This window comes from Lipotes vexillifer, unplaced genomic scaffold, assembly GCF_000442215.2.
Source record: "Lipotes vexillifer unplaced genomic scaffold, Lipotes_vexillifer_v1.1 scaffold251, whole genome shotgun sequence".
Classification (NCBI taxonomy): Eukaryota; Metazoa; Chordata; class Mammalia; order Artiodactyla; family Lipotidae; genus Lipotes; species Lipotes vexillifer.
The window spans coordinates 290,769-308,588 of NW_006770868.1; the positions used below are offsets into that span (position 1 = coordinate 290,769).

Sequence of the window (17,820 nt, forward strand, 5' to 3'; positions counted from 1 at the left end):
ACACACACACACACACACACACACACACACACACACACACACACACACACACACACACACACACACACACACCTATACTTATACCTATATAATCTGCCTCACGGGACCAGACAGATTACGTTAAAAATAGGAAGTAAGCCATGTTTGAGATAGTTGGTAGACACACTGCTGGATCCAGTGGGGAAATGGAAAATGTATTTGTTAGCTAAAGGCATTCCAGTTTTTAAATTAAAAATTATATTTATTAATACTGTGCCTGCCAAGGAAGACAGGTTGTAGGATCCCTCCCCCAAAAGAAGAAGAATCATGTGATGAGGTTGTAAATAAAGCTACCATTTTTCCAAAGGAAAAACAATGTATAAAAAAGTCTAAAGACAACTGGGAAAAAAATAGCAGCGCGTGTGTGACTAAGGCCTAATGTCCCTCATATATAAAGAACTCCTAAAAATCAATAAAAGAACGAAGCAAAAAAGTCAGCAAAGGGCAACAGATGATATTCAAGAGCCACTAAACATAAAAGGATGCTCCATTGCCTTAGTAGTTAAAGAAATGCAAATCAAATACTGCTTTCCTTTACTTTGTAGAGATGTAAATTCATATAAACTGGGCAATTTTGTGATATCTTTCAATCTTTAAATCTTACATTTAAAATCTTCCAAATTTTAAAATGTACAGAAACATGTTTACCCAGTAAGTGCACTTCTAGGTATTTATCCTATAAAACTTGATAAACAAATGTACATGGGTATTTGCTTAACTTATATACTGTAAAGAAAATGGAACCTTTGTATGTATATGTCAAGAGGAAATTAGATGAATAAATACGAGAGATGAATAGTGAATAGTAATCTACTGATTTATTAGATGAATAAATTCAGACAGTGGAATGTGACTTAGCATTGAAAAGAGAAGCTAGATCTCTGTACAGACATAGATTCTCAAGGTAAGTGTAAAAAAGCATATATATGCATACATACATAGTATTATATTCACAGAAAGCTGCTAGAACAGGAATGAAGCGAGTAATGTTAACAAGAGAAGTAAGCTGTGCATAAGGCATTAGGGAATGGTGAGGACTGTGGTAAAGTAGAGAAAGCTGCTCTTTGGATCCAGTCATATTTGGGTTTTTCTGAGAAACTGAAAAATGTGAAACTTCCGAAATTTTAAAACTTTGTTGGCCAAACAGAATACATCTGTGAGCCTGATTGAGCACACCAACAGCTTCTGGCTTGTTCTCAATGTTTTGCAAGCAGTTAATCTGGAGCCGAGGTGTGGAGAACATCTGAAGTGGGGGTACCAACTTTCGCCCTATCAGTTGTACATTGGTGTGGTGTCTGAATTTTTCAGCAACAAGCAAAATTTTGTGGTTGTTTCCTTAATGCCTCCAAAATAATGTTTCTGCTGAATCCCTTAAGCATTGAAATATAATTGATCACCTCACAAACTTTAGTATGATTACCTTGAGGTCTTCCCACTTCCTCCCAAATTTATTTTAATTCTCATTTTAAAGGAAGTCACCAAGAAAATGTTAAAACTGAAAACCACCTTAGAGATGAGCCTGGTACAACCTTCTCATTTTACAGCTGGATAAAGTAATGCTGCAAGTGGGTATGAGGCATGGCCAGGGTCCCACCACAGGTTCAAGACGGTCCTGGGACCTAAGTGCTTTGGCCCTTACCCTTGTGGTCTTCTCCCTGAAGACTCCGTGTTGGGTTTCCTATCCTCAAACACAAACTCCCAGTAACCCCACACACTGGGTGTGAAGCCTGGGACACAAGGCCCCAGCGTGAGGAGACCTCAAGGCCTACACTTTATTGGTGGCCATTGTATCCTTCTGGGTTCCGAGTCTTTGCTTATGCTGTTCTCTCTGCCTAAAATTCCTTTCCTGCCTGGCTGACACCAACTCAACCTCAAAACTTTAAGGTTCATGACAGACTGCACACAGAGGATCTGGCTTCATCTCAGGACGCTCCCCTCCCCTCTGAATTGCAATAGCCTTGATGATGTCCTTTCTGTTTTCCAAATGTGCCACATTTCCTCAAGCCTGGGAGCCTTTGTATGTGTTGTTCCCTATGCCTGGAACTGACTCAATTCTTATGCGTGTGTCAGAGCTGGGCTTAAAGGCATTTCCTCAAAGAGCCCCTCTTTGACAACACACATGCATGCGCACGGTTCTCCCAGACCAGATCAAGTTCCAGTACTTAAATGATTATTTGCAGAACAAACTTCAAGGTCTGTCCCATCGCTGAACCTTAAGCACCATGAAGTCAGGAGCTGCACCCCTCGTGTTCACCGTGGATCCCCGGCACCATATTTTAGGCACTCATTCTTTGTGGAGTGAATGCACAGTTGCCCAAATCTCACATCTATCAGTGAAGCTGACCCCACACCAAATAACTGCCCCTTCTTTTGTTCTAGTTCTTTGCTCAGAGATGTTCACCCTCCTCTTAGCATTTCCACTACCCTGCCGCCATTCACTCTGGCCATGCCTCAGTTTTGCCAACTGCCCTCTACGCTCAGGCCAGGCCTGGAGCCCTCTTTGTGCCCAGCTCATGATGGTACCTACTGCACAGAGTTGACAGGAGCTCCAGGCTCCAGAGACGGACTGGACATTTATCCCAGTCTCTGCCATCCTGGCCTGTGGACAAGTCGCTTACTCTGCTTAATATTCCTCATCTGTAGAAAGGGGTTATAATGGTACTTAATACTATTAGATAGTAGAATTAGGTTCCTAATACCTAATATCATTGGGTTATTGTGAGGACTCTGCAATAATCCACATAAAGGACCTGGGACAGTCATCTCAATAAACGACCGCTTTTATTAATGCAGAGATTAATGCGTGGGGTGAGATTTGCAGGATGCCGAGTCTCTGCCTGATGCAGCTGCTCTCCCTGACTGCGCCTGCACTTCTGCCACAAAACAAGCAGAATCTTGCTTTTTTTCCCTTTCTTTAACACTATTTAGTTTGGTTTTCTGGGCCCAACTTCCCCCAGGTTTGGGCTTCAATGTTGCACTAGCCACAGTTTCCAGACCTACCTATGGACCAGGATCCCAGGGGAGCTTGTTAAAGATACTGGTGCCTGGGCTGCACCTCTGAACCCGAATCGCTGAGGCTTAGGCATCTGCATTTTTAACAAGCTCCTGGGGGATTCTGGGCCTCGACCCAGTTGGAGGGTCGCTCACTGCCCTAAGTCACAGTCTGACCCCTCACCCTGGCAGGTTCCTCCAGATACCCACACACCCAGTTACTGTCCTGGGCAATTTGTCTTCAGTCCCTGATTAAACCAAACCCTTCCTCACTCAGCTCATATGTCTTGTCTCAGCCCAATAATAGTTGGATGTAAAGTAAAATTTATTCTCTGTCTGCTAGCTTTGAAAGCTGCCTACTGTTTGGCAGTTAATTTAAGAACTTTTCTATAAAAGCAGTAAAATTAGATATTGATGCTGGCAAAAAAAATAAATAAATTAGCATCCTACATGCATTTTCTAAGTTCACGGCTTAAGATCATGGGGCTTTGGAGTCAGGTCCCCAAGTTTGGTCTTGGCTGCACAGGGCCTTAGGAGCTATGTGACCGATGCACATTATAATAGCTCTTGGTGTCTCATTTTTAAAGTGGGGACAAGAATAAATAGAAGGGCCACAGAATTTGGTAGTGAAGAGTCTAAGGTCCTGAGCCAGACTGCCTGGGTTCAAATCCCAGCTACATCACTTGCTAACCAGGTAACCTTGGGCAGGTGACTTAGGGTTTCAGTGTCTTCGTTTCCCCAGCTGTAAAATGGAAGTAATGATGGTTCTTACCTCAGAGGGTCCCAGCCAGGCTGCCATGGGCACCTACATGGAATACACTTAGAGCTGTCAGGGTTAGCTCTCATTACTTACCCAATCAGGGGCTGTGAAAATTAAATGAAACAGCACACGGAAAATTTTGCACAGGGCCTGGCTCATGGCAAGCCCCCAGCCAATATGAGTTGAATTATCACTGGACCTAGAATGATCTTTCCCACCTCTTCTGCTTAATTCCCACTTTTTTAGGTCCCAGGTTAAAAGTCACCTCCACCTAGAAGCTAGCTATGATTTCTCCCTCCCCCCCACCCCCCCACCCCTAAGGTTAGGTTCGTCACTGCTTCCTCACCTAGCACGTATCACAGTTGCAATCAATTTGTTATTTCGTAACAAGCAGTCTTTAGCCAGAAAAGTGAATTCAGGTGCTCCTGGGGATCAGGCAGTGGCAGCAAATGCAACAGCAGATCCACTCTGATGGAGAGTGGGCGGGCCTTTGGACAATAAGCAGAGGAGGAGGAAAGCAGCCCCTGAGAGCCAGGAAGCAGCATCAGCTGGGCCTTGGTGTTGCTGGGAGCTGAGCTGACTCTCGCTGGTGGGCCGTGCTGTTCTCCTGTTGAACGCAAACAGGTTCACAGAATGTCTGCATGAGACAGGGCCACTCTGATTGTGGTGGGACAGGATGAAGACGAAACCCCTCTGTCATCATACCTGAGCCACAGAATACCAGACATCCCCTCCTCCCCCACTGATCTGAGTGACACTGCTGCTTTACCTATCACAGGCTTTAGCCTTTTCTGCTTCTCGGTAATAGTTGCTAAGATATCAAATCATAGACTTGTCCCCACTTCCTGACAGCCTCCAACACAGGCTTCTGTGAACTGTCCCCCCAAAATCATCTAACATGAGCCCCAAACCTCTAATACTCTTTAAGTCCTTTCTAGCACCCTCTTACTGAGACCCTCCACGGCTCCCGTGGTATGAGGTTTCCTTTATTATAATGACTAATCAACCTATCCAACTACAGGTGTGTCCTTGGTGGTCTTTGGCCAGAGGTCATTGACCTAGGGAAGACCCAGCCCACCTAGTTGATTTTGAAAGCCTTAAAGAAAAATTCTGAAGGCTCAATCTGGCCTGTGGGCCCCCAACTAGTAGTTTAATATCTAGTTTACTAGACTGTAAATCTCCCTGGAGTAGGAACTAATCAGTCTTGTTTTCCTGCCACCCAGCACCAGGCCTGGCACATCCTAGGCACTCAATAAAACAGCTACCAAGTGAATGCAGGAAAGGGCAGCTATCAGGATTAACTTCATTAAATGTGCATGAAGTTCATGGCGTGGCACATGCCGCATCATCAGGGCCCAGTGAGGGCAGCTCCGGGACTGTCGTGTGCCAGATGCTGGAGCCGAGATAATGGAGGTGCTTCCCTTGCAGAATTCCAGGCTCATCAGGGAGGGGAAGGAGAATTTAGCTGTAACACATACAAACGCAGCCGTCTGGCAGCACAGCCTGCGCGGGGAGCTCCTGGAGTAGGTTGGCCCCAACGGGGAAGGCCAAGGGAAGGAATGGTGAGTGAGCTCAAATGTATAATAGGCCTTGAAAATCTCACCTGCCTTGGGGAGGAAGGTGGGGGGGGGGCGTTTCCTCCGGGTGGTCTGGAGGTGGAAAAGCTGATCTTGCTTCTGAAGGCGAGATCTGATAACAGTGGCAGGAGATGATACAGGGAGTATGGGGTAGCAGCCCTGCTTTGATCTGGCCTTTATTGTGAAGAAGCTGGGGAGCCATTGAAGGTTGCTGAGTGTGTGAGTCATTAGTAAGGCAAAAGATGTAATGATTTGCTGGGAGAATCTGGCAATAATAATAATAGCTAATTCTCACGTACTGCTCATTATGTGCCGTGTACTTTTCTTTTTTTGAATACTGAGCCGCGTTGGGTCTTCGTTGCTGCACGTGGGCTTTTTCGGGTTGCAACGAACAGGGGCTACTCTTCGTTGCGGTGCACGGGCTTCTCAGCGTGGTGGCTTCTCTTGTTGCCGAGCACGGGCTCTAGGCTCGCAGGCTTCAGTAGTTGTGGCTCACGGGCTCTAGAGCTCAGGCTCAGTAGTTGTGGTGCACGGGCTTCGTTGCTCCGCGGCATGTGGGAACTTCCCAGACCAGGGCTTGAACCCGTGTCCCCTGCATTGGCAGGCGGATTCTTAACCACTGCACCACTAGGGAAGCCCGCCATGTACTTTTTCTTTTTTTTGGCGGTACGCAGTCCTCTCACTGTTGTGGCCTCTCCCGTTGTGGAGCGCAGGCTGCGGACGCGCAGGCCCAGCGGCCATGGCTCACGGGCCCAGCCGCTCCGCGGCATGTGCGATCTTCCCGGACCGGGGCACGAACCCGCGTCCCCTGCATCAGCAGGCAGACTCCCAACCGCTGCGCCACCAGGGAAGCCCGCCATGTACTTTTTAAGTGCTCTATATGAAGTAGTTTTTCACGACTTACATTGTTAGGAATTTAAATTTAACATATTTCATTTTAAAAATTAAATTTTCACAACATAAATTAGGTACTAAGAATTATTATCCCCATTTTACCCATAATGAACTAAAGCACAGAGGAATTAAATAACTTGACCAAGGTGACAGAGCCAGAAAGGGGCAGAGCGGGGCCTGAAAGCCAGGCTACCTGGCCGAGGAATCTGCACTTGACGGCACCACATCACCCCTTAGTAAAGTCCTCATTGCAGTGTTTCTCAAAAGAACCACATGGAGCTTTGGTGAAAAATGCAGACACCCAGCCCCCTCCCATAAGCGTACCATCTGGGTGGGTCTGAGCAGGGTCCTGGGAATCTGGACCAGCCAGTGAGGGCTTGGGTCAGTTCAGATGCTTTCAGTTGCTCTTAACAGCACTAAACTACAAGAGGGCTGGGTTGTAAAACATTCCTTACCTCAGGACGAGAACGGCAGGGCAGACCCGGGGTCTTTGCATCTTCTTGCTGTCCTCGGCGGTAGTCCTCCTCATGGCCACAAGGGGGCTGCCGCTGCTGCTGCTGCTCTCAGCCTCAAGTCTTCACTCAGCCCTGCCCATGGATGGGGAAAGGGGCGGCTTCGCTTTACCAGAGAGGAAATGCTTCTCCAGAAATTCTAGATCCCATTGGCTAAGATGCCCCGTTCCACTGTCTTGGAAGAAGCCAGGCCAGCAAGTGACAAGGAGGAGGGGCTTAGCAGTGGAATCCAATCCCAGGGCCCCTCTGGACAGCCACACTCCTGCCACTACCCTGTTAGAATAGTCTAGAGCAGGAGTTCTCAAAGCTGGTATGCAGAAGAATTACATGGAAAACTTGTTAAAAATCAGCTATAAATATACCCAGACTATACCTAGATCTCGGCATCAGAATCTTTGGTACATGATCAATTTTGAGAACCACTGGACCAGGAGGAGAAAGACAAGAAAGGATGGAAATCTTTCAGTGGCAGTGTCAGGCACGTAGGTGCTTCTTTTCTCAGAATGAAAGTCCCCGTCAAGCCGCATATCTTTGCCCCAATTCCTAATTCCAGGGCAAGGGGGTCTGATTGGTCCAGCGTTTGTGCAGGTGTCTGCTTCCAAACCAATCAGCTGTGGCAGAGAGAGGGGGTGAGGGTCATCCTTGGGACGGGGGACAGATGGGCTGATGTGCTGGGGCAGGTGTGGACCACATTCAGGAAAACCCTTTGGAAGAACATGAGAAGACTTTTCCTTACAGAGAGAGGTGGATTTTTCTCCCAGCAGGTGAATTCTGAGTTTGCATTTGAATCAAGACCTCTAAGTGTGAGTCCTAATAAGCATGGGCTATACTGGAAGAAACAGGAACAAACAAACGATAGATTTGACGATATGACAATGAAGCAATTTCCTTAATCTGTAAAGATCGGGTCTTCCCCGGTGATGTAGTAGATAAGAATCGACCTGCCAATGCAGGGGACATGGATTTGATCCCTGGTCCAGGAAGATCCCATGTGCCATGGAGCGACTAAGCCCGGGTGCCACAACTACTGAACCTGCACTCTAAAGCCTGCGAGCCACAACTACTGAGCCTGCACACCACAACTACTGAGCCTGCCCTCCAGAGCCCACGTATTGCAACTACTGAGCCCACGAGCTACAACTACTGAAGCCCGCATACCTAGAGCCCGTGCTCCACAACAAGAGAAGCCACCACAGTGAGAAGCCCGCGCACTGCAACAAAGAGTAGCCTCCACTCACTGCAACTAGAGGAAGCCCACGCGCAGCAGTGAAGACCCAACGCAGCCGTAAATAAATAAATCTGTAAAGATCATTTACAAGTCAATGAGAAAAACGTAAAAATTCAATAGAAAAAAAAAAGAGCTAATAGCATGAATAGGCAGTTCATAAAGAAGGTATATGAATGAGTAAAATATGGTGGAAAAGAGATTCATCTTCACCAATTATTAATGAAACACAAATTAAACTAAAATGATCTCATTTTGTCCTGTCAAATAGTCTGTGTCATAGCCAAGGTGAAGGGGAGAATGTACATTGATTTCGATTTTCTGGAAGGATCTCAGAATTATGAATCACCAAGCAATAAAATGACCATATTCCATTTTGACCCGATTCTTCAGCTTACAGGAAGGTATCCAGAGAAACTAGAGATAAGTTAAAATTTTTGGATAGGTATTATTTATAAAGGTAAACACCTAAAAACCAACTCATTGTCCAAAACGGGGGAATGGTCAATTTAACTGTGACAACCAACATGATGGCGTATTATGTAGCCATAAGAAATTGTGTTTTGGGTGGATGATAACGTGGCAGAATGCTTTCACATAGCAAAATTGTTTAATAAAATTGCTTAATTGTTTAATAAAAAAGAAACGAATACAAAACAATTTAAGCCATGACCCCAGTTTTATACTTTTAAAATCTATATACAAAGCCTACATTAGCCATTTGGTCCATCATTAATTCAACCAATGTTCTCTGAGCCCCTGCACTGCCAGCGTCTCGGTGAGGTTCTGGGAAACAGTGATGGAGAGAAACAGGTGTTGTCCTCACCTAGCTCATCCAGCCAGAGGAGGAGAGGATGGTCATTAAATACTTTCCCAAATAACTATTTAATTACAGTAGAGATAAGTACTTTGGGGAAAAAGTACAGTATTTAATGAGCATATCATGCAAGGGGGTATACTGCCATATGGGGACAACTCTGGGCAGGTTTTCTTCTCTACATTTTTCTGGACTCCCTAGATTTTCTACCATTGGTGTTTACTTTTGTTTTGAAAAAATAATACATTTTTAATTTTAAAAAAGAGAAAAGGTTTTAAAAAATGGAGTTTTTAAGTCGGAGAAGCGAGAAGCAAAGTGGCTTGGGAGACGTGGAATCTTCAGCTATTTGAAGAACAGTTTTGTGGGAGGAGCTACAGTTGGCCCATGTGAGCCCAGAGGGTCTAAGACACCAGTGGGTCCTAACCACAGAGAGAGATTTTGGTTCCCTGTGAAATTCATGTGACATTCTTACTTTTTAAGCAACAACATGAGTGAATAACTGAACACCCAAGGTGCTCCTGCTACAGACCAGGACTGCATATAACAAACCGCGCGTTGCAGATGCGCACCTGGGCACACGGGCAAGCCAGGGAGAGCCCCGCTGGCAAAAACAAAACCAAAGGCTGGCGTGAGGCTGTGAGCTGCTGGGGGTTGTTGGGGGAGGGCTGGGGGTGCTGATCCCACTAAGCACTGGACTTGATTATAAGAGCCATTGAGAACATTCTTCCCTGGGGATAGGTCATGCCTCTGCTGGAAGCAGTTCCCCCCTCAGCAGATCTGGGTGCTTGGGGTTGACCCTGCTGCCTTCACTTCTGCTGGACACTCAGATTCCCCAAGGCCACTGCCACTATTTATGCCAAGTCTGAAGACAGACAAGGGACCCCCCCACCAAATGATCCCTGCATTTGGGTGCCCGACTCCCTATGCTTCCTGCCGCCTCCCCCAAGACACCAAAAGCACAGGCAACAAAGGCAAAAATGGGCACGTGGGACTGCATCGAACTTCTGTGCATCTAAGGAAACAACCAGCAGAACGTAAAGGCAACCTACTGGATGGGAGAAAATATTTGCAAACCATGTATCTGAGAAGGGGTTACTATCCAGAATACTCTTGTGTTTCCCCTTTGCTGTGACTCACCACGAAAGGGATGCTAAGGCCTATGGTGGAGGGGCAGGTGGACAGTTAGGGGATGAAGCCCCATCAATCTCCCTGGAGGGTGGGAATCCCAGGCTCAGGATCATTCAGGACCCAGCACTTACCTCCCAGGAGGGTTACGGACTTCACAGCTGAGCTGAGCTGTAGGGAGGGCCTGGCCACTGTCACAACCCCTCCCCACCCCAGCGTCTTCCAACCTTTTTTGTTCAAAAAGTGGTAGAGCAGAAAGTTGGGAAGTCATGGTAGCTTGAACAGCCATCCTTGTTTTAGCACTGAAGGTCCTGTACCCTGGGGAGCCCTCAGTCCCAGGCAAATGAAGGCAGTTGGTCTCCCTGAGTCTTGATCATTCCGGTTGAGAGTTTGGTGCCCAGTTCTGCTCAAGTGTAGTAACTCACATTTATTAAGACTCAGCTGTGGACATACCCTGTGCTACTGATGCTCTCATGAAACTTTGCGATAACCTTATGAAGCGGGCACAGTGATTATCCCCACTTACAGGCGAGGAGACAGAGGCTCAAAGAAGTCACGTGACTGGCCTGAGGTCCCACACCTAGAGAGTAACTGAACCTAGACTTTTATCAGTTCAAAGATACACTGTGACATCTGAAATGGGGGTGCACCGTGGAATCAAGGAGATTGCTGCCAGCCAAGAGGCAGTCACCAAAAAATTGTCTTTGCGCGCTGGTAAACAACCTTGATTGCATTGTCATTGATCACTTTTTTTGTCACTTTGGCAGAGTTGTGTGCATTTTTTGGCGCTACATTTGTTGGGTTTAATTGCCGTTTGAAATGTCTTCTGCGATATTGCAGGATGATTCAGATAGAAGATGAAAAGTAACTGTGCCCAGAAATATCTGGAAACAGTAGCAGGGGGGCAATTTGATATTAATGAAGCAAATATTTGTTGTTGGAGGAACAACTGTAGTTTTTGCAAAGCAACAACCAAGAAAGATGGAGTCCCTCAATTAGACAAAGCTGGGTTAAGGTTTGCTGCTGAGATGCCTGGAAAAGGATCCCTTACACCATTGGTTCTCAAACTTGAGCCTGTATCAGAATCACGTGGGCAGCTTGTTAGATTGCTGGGTCCACCTGAGAGTTTCTCATTCAGTAGGTGGGGGTGGGGCCCGAGAATTGCCTTTGTAGCAAGTTCCTAGGTAAGTCCAGTGCTGCTGGCTGGGGACCATGCTTTGAGAACCAAGCAGAGCAGAGGAAGCAGGAGCGATAGCTAACCCCACAGAGTAGATGAAACATCTCAACAAGAGGCAGGTGTGGTTGGTTAATGCATCAAAGAGACTTGGTATGAAGATGGAACATCAGTTTGTCAGACTCTTTCAGCCAGTTTTAAACAAAAGGCACTTCCCCCGACATATTTCAATTGAGGAAAATGGAAACCGTGATTTTGCTCAAATACCAAATACTGATAGAACCCAGCTATTCTTTGACATGCATTGGAATGAAGTTGTCATTGCCAAAGGTGCTCAAGGAGTACTGGTCAGGAACCTGAGTTTCCTATCAAGTATCCAAAGAAATCTAAAAGAACTCATTCAATGAATACTATAAAATGTCTAAGGAATATCTATACGTATATAAATACCTAAGGAATATGAAAACATTGCATTATAATGTGTTGAATAGGAAACTTCTAAAAATTTATTGTGTATAAAATAATGCTGCATCTTTTTTTTTTTTTTTTTTAAACAAAGTCTTTTATTAATTAATTAATTTTATTATTTTTGCTGTGTCGGGTCTTCGTTTCTGTGCGAGGGCTTTCTCTAGTTGTGGCAAGCGGGGGCCACTCTTCATCGTGGCGCGCGGGCCTCTCACTGTCGCGGCCTCTCTTGTTAAGGAGCACAGGCTCCAGACGCGCAGGCTCAGTAGTTGTGGCTCACGGGCCCAGTTGCTCCGCGGCATGTGGGATCTTCCCGGACCGGGGCACGAACCCGTGTCCCCTGCATCGGCAGGCGGACTCTCAACCACTGCGCCACCAGGGAAGCCCCAATGCTGCATCTTAAAGTCTATAACATCTTAGATTCAAAGAAAGATGATGTTTGTTTTAAGAGAAACTGTAACTAACACCTCAAACCTGTGGAGGGAATATTACTGCTTCAGGCAAAGCCAAAATAGGGAGTAATGTCAGGCCCATGTTGATTTAAAGAAGTGTACTCTGTAAGTACAATGGCAGAAGTGTCAAAGGTGGTGCCTCAGTGACTGAAGTTTGGAAACAGAATATGACATTGGCTCTCAAAGCCATCATTAGGGTCTCTCAGCCTGACAAGTTCATCTAATGAACAAGCCCCATGGTTGTATTTACTCCTGTTTGAAGCCAAATCTCCATGTGACAATTACATGTAATAAAGAAAGAAAATACATATTCCCAAACCATAAATTTAATTAACAAAGTAGTGAAAAAAACTATAATTGAAAAAAATAAAAAAGAAATTTGAGACTGCCTATTTTACCTGTTATAATGACAAGGTTAAAGACAAAGATGATAAAGATGTTTGGTCTCCTTTTTATTCTTTTTTCCTCAAAATTTCAGTAAGAATACAAGGTTTGTTGGTTTGTTTTAGGAGTACTTGTGTTAAAAAGTATTCATGTTTAGAGAGTATTTGTAGTTTTGCCCAGAATTCCTTCAATCAATTCCTTTCCAGTTGTTTGTTAGGATTTTGTGATAAAGCTTATGAAAGTAACTAATGCTTTTGGCTGAAGTTAACAGAAAACCTACCTGGTAAATGGTAGGGATATTTCTTTTTTATTTAGTAAGTTTAGATTTGAATGGTTTTCAGGGCTCTGGCTCAACATCTGGTTTTCTTGCTCTCCATTTATGGTTACAGAATGGCTGCCACAGATCCAGACATCACGTCCTCACTCCAGCATATCCAAAGACAGAAAGTGGGGCAACCAGAGCAGCAAGAATGAGCTTTCCTCAACTACCTCTCTTTCTGCCCCCACCTTTTCTTCAAGTCAGGGAGAAAATCTGTTCCAAAAGCCCTGCGGCAGATGTTCTCTAGTGTCTCATGGGCTAGAACAGGGTCACATGATCACTCCTAAGCAGCAAGGGAGACTGGGAAAGCAATATTAACATGTTCATTCTCTACAAAGGAAGGTGGGCAAAGGGAACATCTATTGGGTATTCATATTATGAAAATTAATAATCATCATATCTTTTAGTTTCAGCTCCAGAATTTGTTTTTGAACATGGCTATCAAACATATCTGCCCACGGAAAGCAATGAAAACCAGACAGCCACTGTCATCTCTCTCCCTGCCAAGTCACGAGCCAAAAAGCCCACGGCCCCAACTGCTCAGAAGAGGCTTAACTGTTGCTATCCAGGTAAAGGCAGCATCTTGTCCTACTTTTGTAGAAGATGTGACATTTAACAGGTCCAGGACTCGAACTCGTGAATTCCTGACAACTGGACGTAGATGTGCTCCAAACTGCTTGGCTTAAAAAAATCAACCCACAGCATTTGCATCATCACATACGACCTGTCTCTCACTGTCTCTGGTCACCATGCACTGGGCTCTAAGACTTTTATAGCCATGGGCCTTTCTTTGAATGGGACTACTGAAAATTTAAGATTACTGTGAATTTTTCTTTCTGTGCTGTAACTTAGGAAGACATCCAGAAAAATTATTCCTTCCTTACTTTAAAAAAGAAAAAAAAAACCTTTAGGGGGCTTCCCTGGTGGCTCAGTGGTTGAGAGTCCGCCTGCCGATGCAGGGGACACGGGTTCGTGCCCCGGTCCAGGAGGATCACACATGCCGCGGAGCGGCTGGGCCCGTGAGCCGCGGCCACTGGGGCTGCGCGTCTGGAGCCTGTGCTCCTCAACGGGAGAGGCCACAGCAGTGAGAGGCCCTCATACTGCAAAAAAAAAAAAAAAAAAAAAAAAAACCTTTAGGGAAGGCAAGGAAAATTTCAGACTTAAAGAAAAGTTGCAAAAATAGCACAAAAGATTTCTGTGTACCTTTCATCTGGATTTCCCAAATATTAACATACTATGTTTACTTTGTTGTTCTTTCTATATATACATATATTTCCCCCAAAGTTGCAGACATGATGTCCCTTTACTCCTAAGTACATCCATGTATGTTTCCTAGAAACAAGAATATTCTTTTATATAAGCACAGTACAATCATCAATATCAGGAAATTAACATTTATACATACTATTATCAAACTGCTGGCCTTATTAAGATTTTACCAGTTGTCTCACTAATGTCCTCTGTATCAAAAGAAAAACTGGTCCAGGATCCAGTTCATAATCACACATTGCATTTAGTTTTCATGTGTCTTTAGTTTCCTTTAATCCTAAGCTTTTGTCTTTCATGACCTTGACAGTTTTGCAAAGCACAGGCCAGTTATTTCATACTGAATAAAACGTTCGTCACTTTGGGTTTGTCTGATGTTTCCTCATGATCAGATGTAGGTGAAACAATTTGAGCAGGAAGTACAGACGAGATGTTATGTACTTGGTACCTGGTATCAGGAGCACACTGATACCTGTTGGTCCCGTTACTGTGGGATTAACTTTCATCACTTGGTTAAGGAAGTTTCTGCCAGGCTTCTCCATTCTAAAGTGACTGTGTTTCCCTCTGTCATTGATTTTTGCCTTCTTAAGGTTGTCAATTCAAGACTGCCTATGGCATGAAGGACATGGAGCGTCATTTAAAAATCCACACGGGTAAGTGGTTCACACACATCCCTTCTCTGTGCTGGGAGCTGGGGATCCGGACAAGTCAGACACATGATATGATGCAGAACCTCACTGGTCATCATGGGAATACAAATACAAATGAAATAAAAACGAGGTGCTGTTTCTACACATGATTTTGGCAGAAAATGTTTAGAGCAGTAAAATCCAGTGCTGGAACAGATATGAGAAAACTTAGAAGTGGAAATGTGAACTGATACAGACATTTTGGAAATTGATCTGCCAGAATTAATTAAAGTTTAAATGCACATATTCTTCTCATTTGGAGGAGATGATCCTGTAAGTAAGGAATGTGTGTGTGTGTGTGTGTGTGTGGGTGGTGTGTGTGTGGGTGGTGTGTGGGTGGTGTGTGTGTGTGGTGTGTGTGGTGTGTGTAATGACTGGTAAACAGACGAAGGAGGGGGAGAATAGTGACTTTTCATTTATGTATCTTTACACTGCATCATTGGATACCTGAGTGTGTTTTGCAATTTTGAAAGGGGAATTTAATAAATACTTCTTTTAAAGGAGAGAAAAAAAGGATTGCATGGAAAAAGAAAACTGATTATTTCTGGTGATTTTAATTTTCTCTAATGTATTATTTTTATGTCTCCCAGACCTTCTGCATGGAGAAGGAATTGCTTTTAGACTATTTTTCCTGAAGTATTAGATGCTCATAATTCAGATGATGCAGTCATATATAAATTCAGTGAGTGTCCGCGTGTATAAGGGAGGGACACTGAAATTTGGCGTGGGCATCCCTAATTGCCCAAATTCTGCTACTTAGCCTCAGATAAAGTATCCGGAAGATAAAATAAAGAATATAAAATATCCAGCAGTTATCTCTGATATTCCTTGGCCACGGCCAACGATTGCCTGTTGCACTGGGATCACCATCATATCTAATCAGCCTCACGGCGTCATGTCATTTGGATTTCTTCTAGTTATCAGAATCTGAAGTTCTTAAGTTTTAGGTATTGGTAAGCATTCTCAGTGTACAAGCAATGAATCCCTCCTGGTGGGTGCCCTGTGTTGAAGTTCCATCAGTCACACGTAGCATATTCTTCATTGTAAGAGTAAAGTGCTGTCATTATGCATGATAATTGGGGAAGCATTATAAAAATGTAAGTGAGGACAGCACCCTGGAGTCCATCGCTGCAAATCTTCAGGAAGCATCCTCTACTCACAGTTAGCCACGCTTGGGTTTGTAGGATGATTTCTGCATAACTGCAGCATCTCCGTCAACATCTTCAAGTCAGAGAGCTGACAAGGTGTACTTACCTTAGTTACTTTCGGAGAAGAGGTCACGGCCAGGATCAACAAGAGTGAGGCTCTTTACCAGCAGAGCTGGCCGAAAACCATCCAGCTCCACTGACATCTGGCATCTGCTCGGTGTTGCACATACACAGGATGGCACCCACAGAAGCTGTTTAGCAGCTGACAGTAATGAGAAATTATTGTTCCTGGATTTTTCAATTTGACTGTGAACATTTTAAATAATAAAATTACAATCTTGGGCTTCCCTGGTGGCGTGGTGGTTGGGAGTCCGCCTGCCGATGCGGGGGACAAGGGTTCGTGCCCCGGTCCGGGAAGATCCCACATGCCGCCGAGCGGCTGGGCCCATAAGCCACGGCCGCCGAGCCTGCGTGTCCGGAGCCTGTGCTCCGCAACGGGAGAGGCCACAACAGTGAGAGGCCTGTGTACCACAAAAAAAAAATTACAATCTTTAATATACTTGTAGATGTATTCTTAAGTCCCAGATGTTTGTTCTATGAGGATAGTGACCAACTTTGGCTGGCAATTGATTTTAGCACTTAGCTATTTAGGATTTGGCCAAAATACATGTTTGATATGTAAAGAGTGGAAATCCTGACTCACAGCCCACATCCTTCTTATCTGACACATGCCCAAAAGTCACCAGTCTTAATAGTCCAGTGTGTCTCATTCTTAAATTTTGGCATGTGTATACCAGGCTTAAAAACACACAATTTACTTTTTCCATCTCTTATTAAGTTAATAATATATACACTCTCTGCAACTTTCTGTTTCTCCTTTAATGCTGGATGTCTTTCCATGTCCGATGTATCTGCATCATTCTTTTCGATGGCCAAGTAGGAAATTGGTTCAATAATTTATAGTACATCCATATAATGAAATATTTCGGTCTTAAAAATCATGTTGTAGAAATTTAATGATGTGAAAATGATGGAAATTATTTTAAGTGCAAGAAAGTAGTCAGTGGAGAAGGAGTGTTGCATTTGGCTGAGAAAAGCAAGAGTGTCCTGGGTTCTAATCCCAGTTGTTGAGAGAATTAAGTAAAATCATTCAGAGGCACAGTACCTTCCAAAAAAATAAGTGTTTAAATTGATGTTGGCCGAGAAGGTTTTTGTACCCCAAAATGTGCACACACACATACAAGATAATTGGAAAAGTATACATCAAAAAATTAGCAGTTGTTCACGGGTGGCAGGTTGACAATGTGCGTTAGTGAGTACACATTAAGCTGCTGTAGCAAAACAGCCTGACACCAGCTCACACAAGGTAGGGGTTTATGTCTGTCTCATGTAGCTGTCCAGAGGTAAGCAGGTGGTCTAGGCAGGTAGGCAGCTCTGTCCCCATCATCCAGGGACTTAAGTTCTCTCTATGTATTACAGTACGTTAGGTTATGTATCCACCATCTGCAGGTATGCTGTCCTCACCTGCTTGTTCACCCTCATGTCTTGGTAACAGCTGGCAAGACAGGTGGAAAGAGAAAAAGTAAAAGGCAAGCCATTTCCTTTTACGAAAGGGACACATTTACCTTCTCTGCCATTTGATTAATGAGGACTTCATCGCAGAATCACCCCTGGCTGCAAGTGAGGCCGAGCAATGTATTCTTTGGCTGGTCAGACGTGAGCTGTACTAAAACTTAGAGATTCTGAGTCTTAGGGTGTGTCTGTTATGAAAAAGAAAAAAGAACTAATGGGTATGAGACAATGTTTCTTATTTTACTTAGCTGTACTTTAAAATTTTGAGTTGCCTTCTATTTTAAATTGATAAAGAATTCATCTTCAATGTAGGAAAAATTAGAAAATGCTAACAAACAACATAGAAGAAGCAATTCCTCGTCTCCCACGACGTTAGCTCTTTCCCTGTCATACGTGTAGTTTTGGCTGGGC

At 44.4% G+C, this 17,820-nt stretch overlaps 1 protein-coding gene across 3 annotated transcripts in view; it reads left to right on the forward strand.

Moving 5' to 3' along the window:
* The window catches only part of ZFP64 (ZFP64 zinc finger protein), an 82,974-nt gene that overhangs the window by 5,545 nt on the left and 59,609 nt on the right, over positions 1 to 17,820 (forward strand). For all 3 annotated transcript variants that reach the window (XM_007446364.1, XM_007446362.1, XM_007446363.1), the window contains exons 3-4: positions 13,142 to 13,303; positions 14,591 to 14,653. In XM_007446364.1, coding sequence (XP_007446426.1) covers positions 13,142 to 13,303; positions 14,591 to 14,653 — 225 coding nt within the window. The remainder of the gene's footprint in view (positions 1 to 13,141; positions 13,304 to 14,590; positions 14,654 to 17,820) is intronic.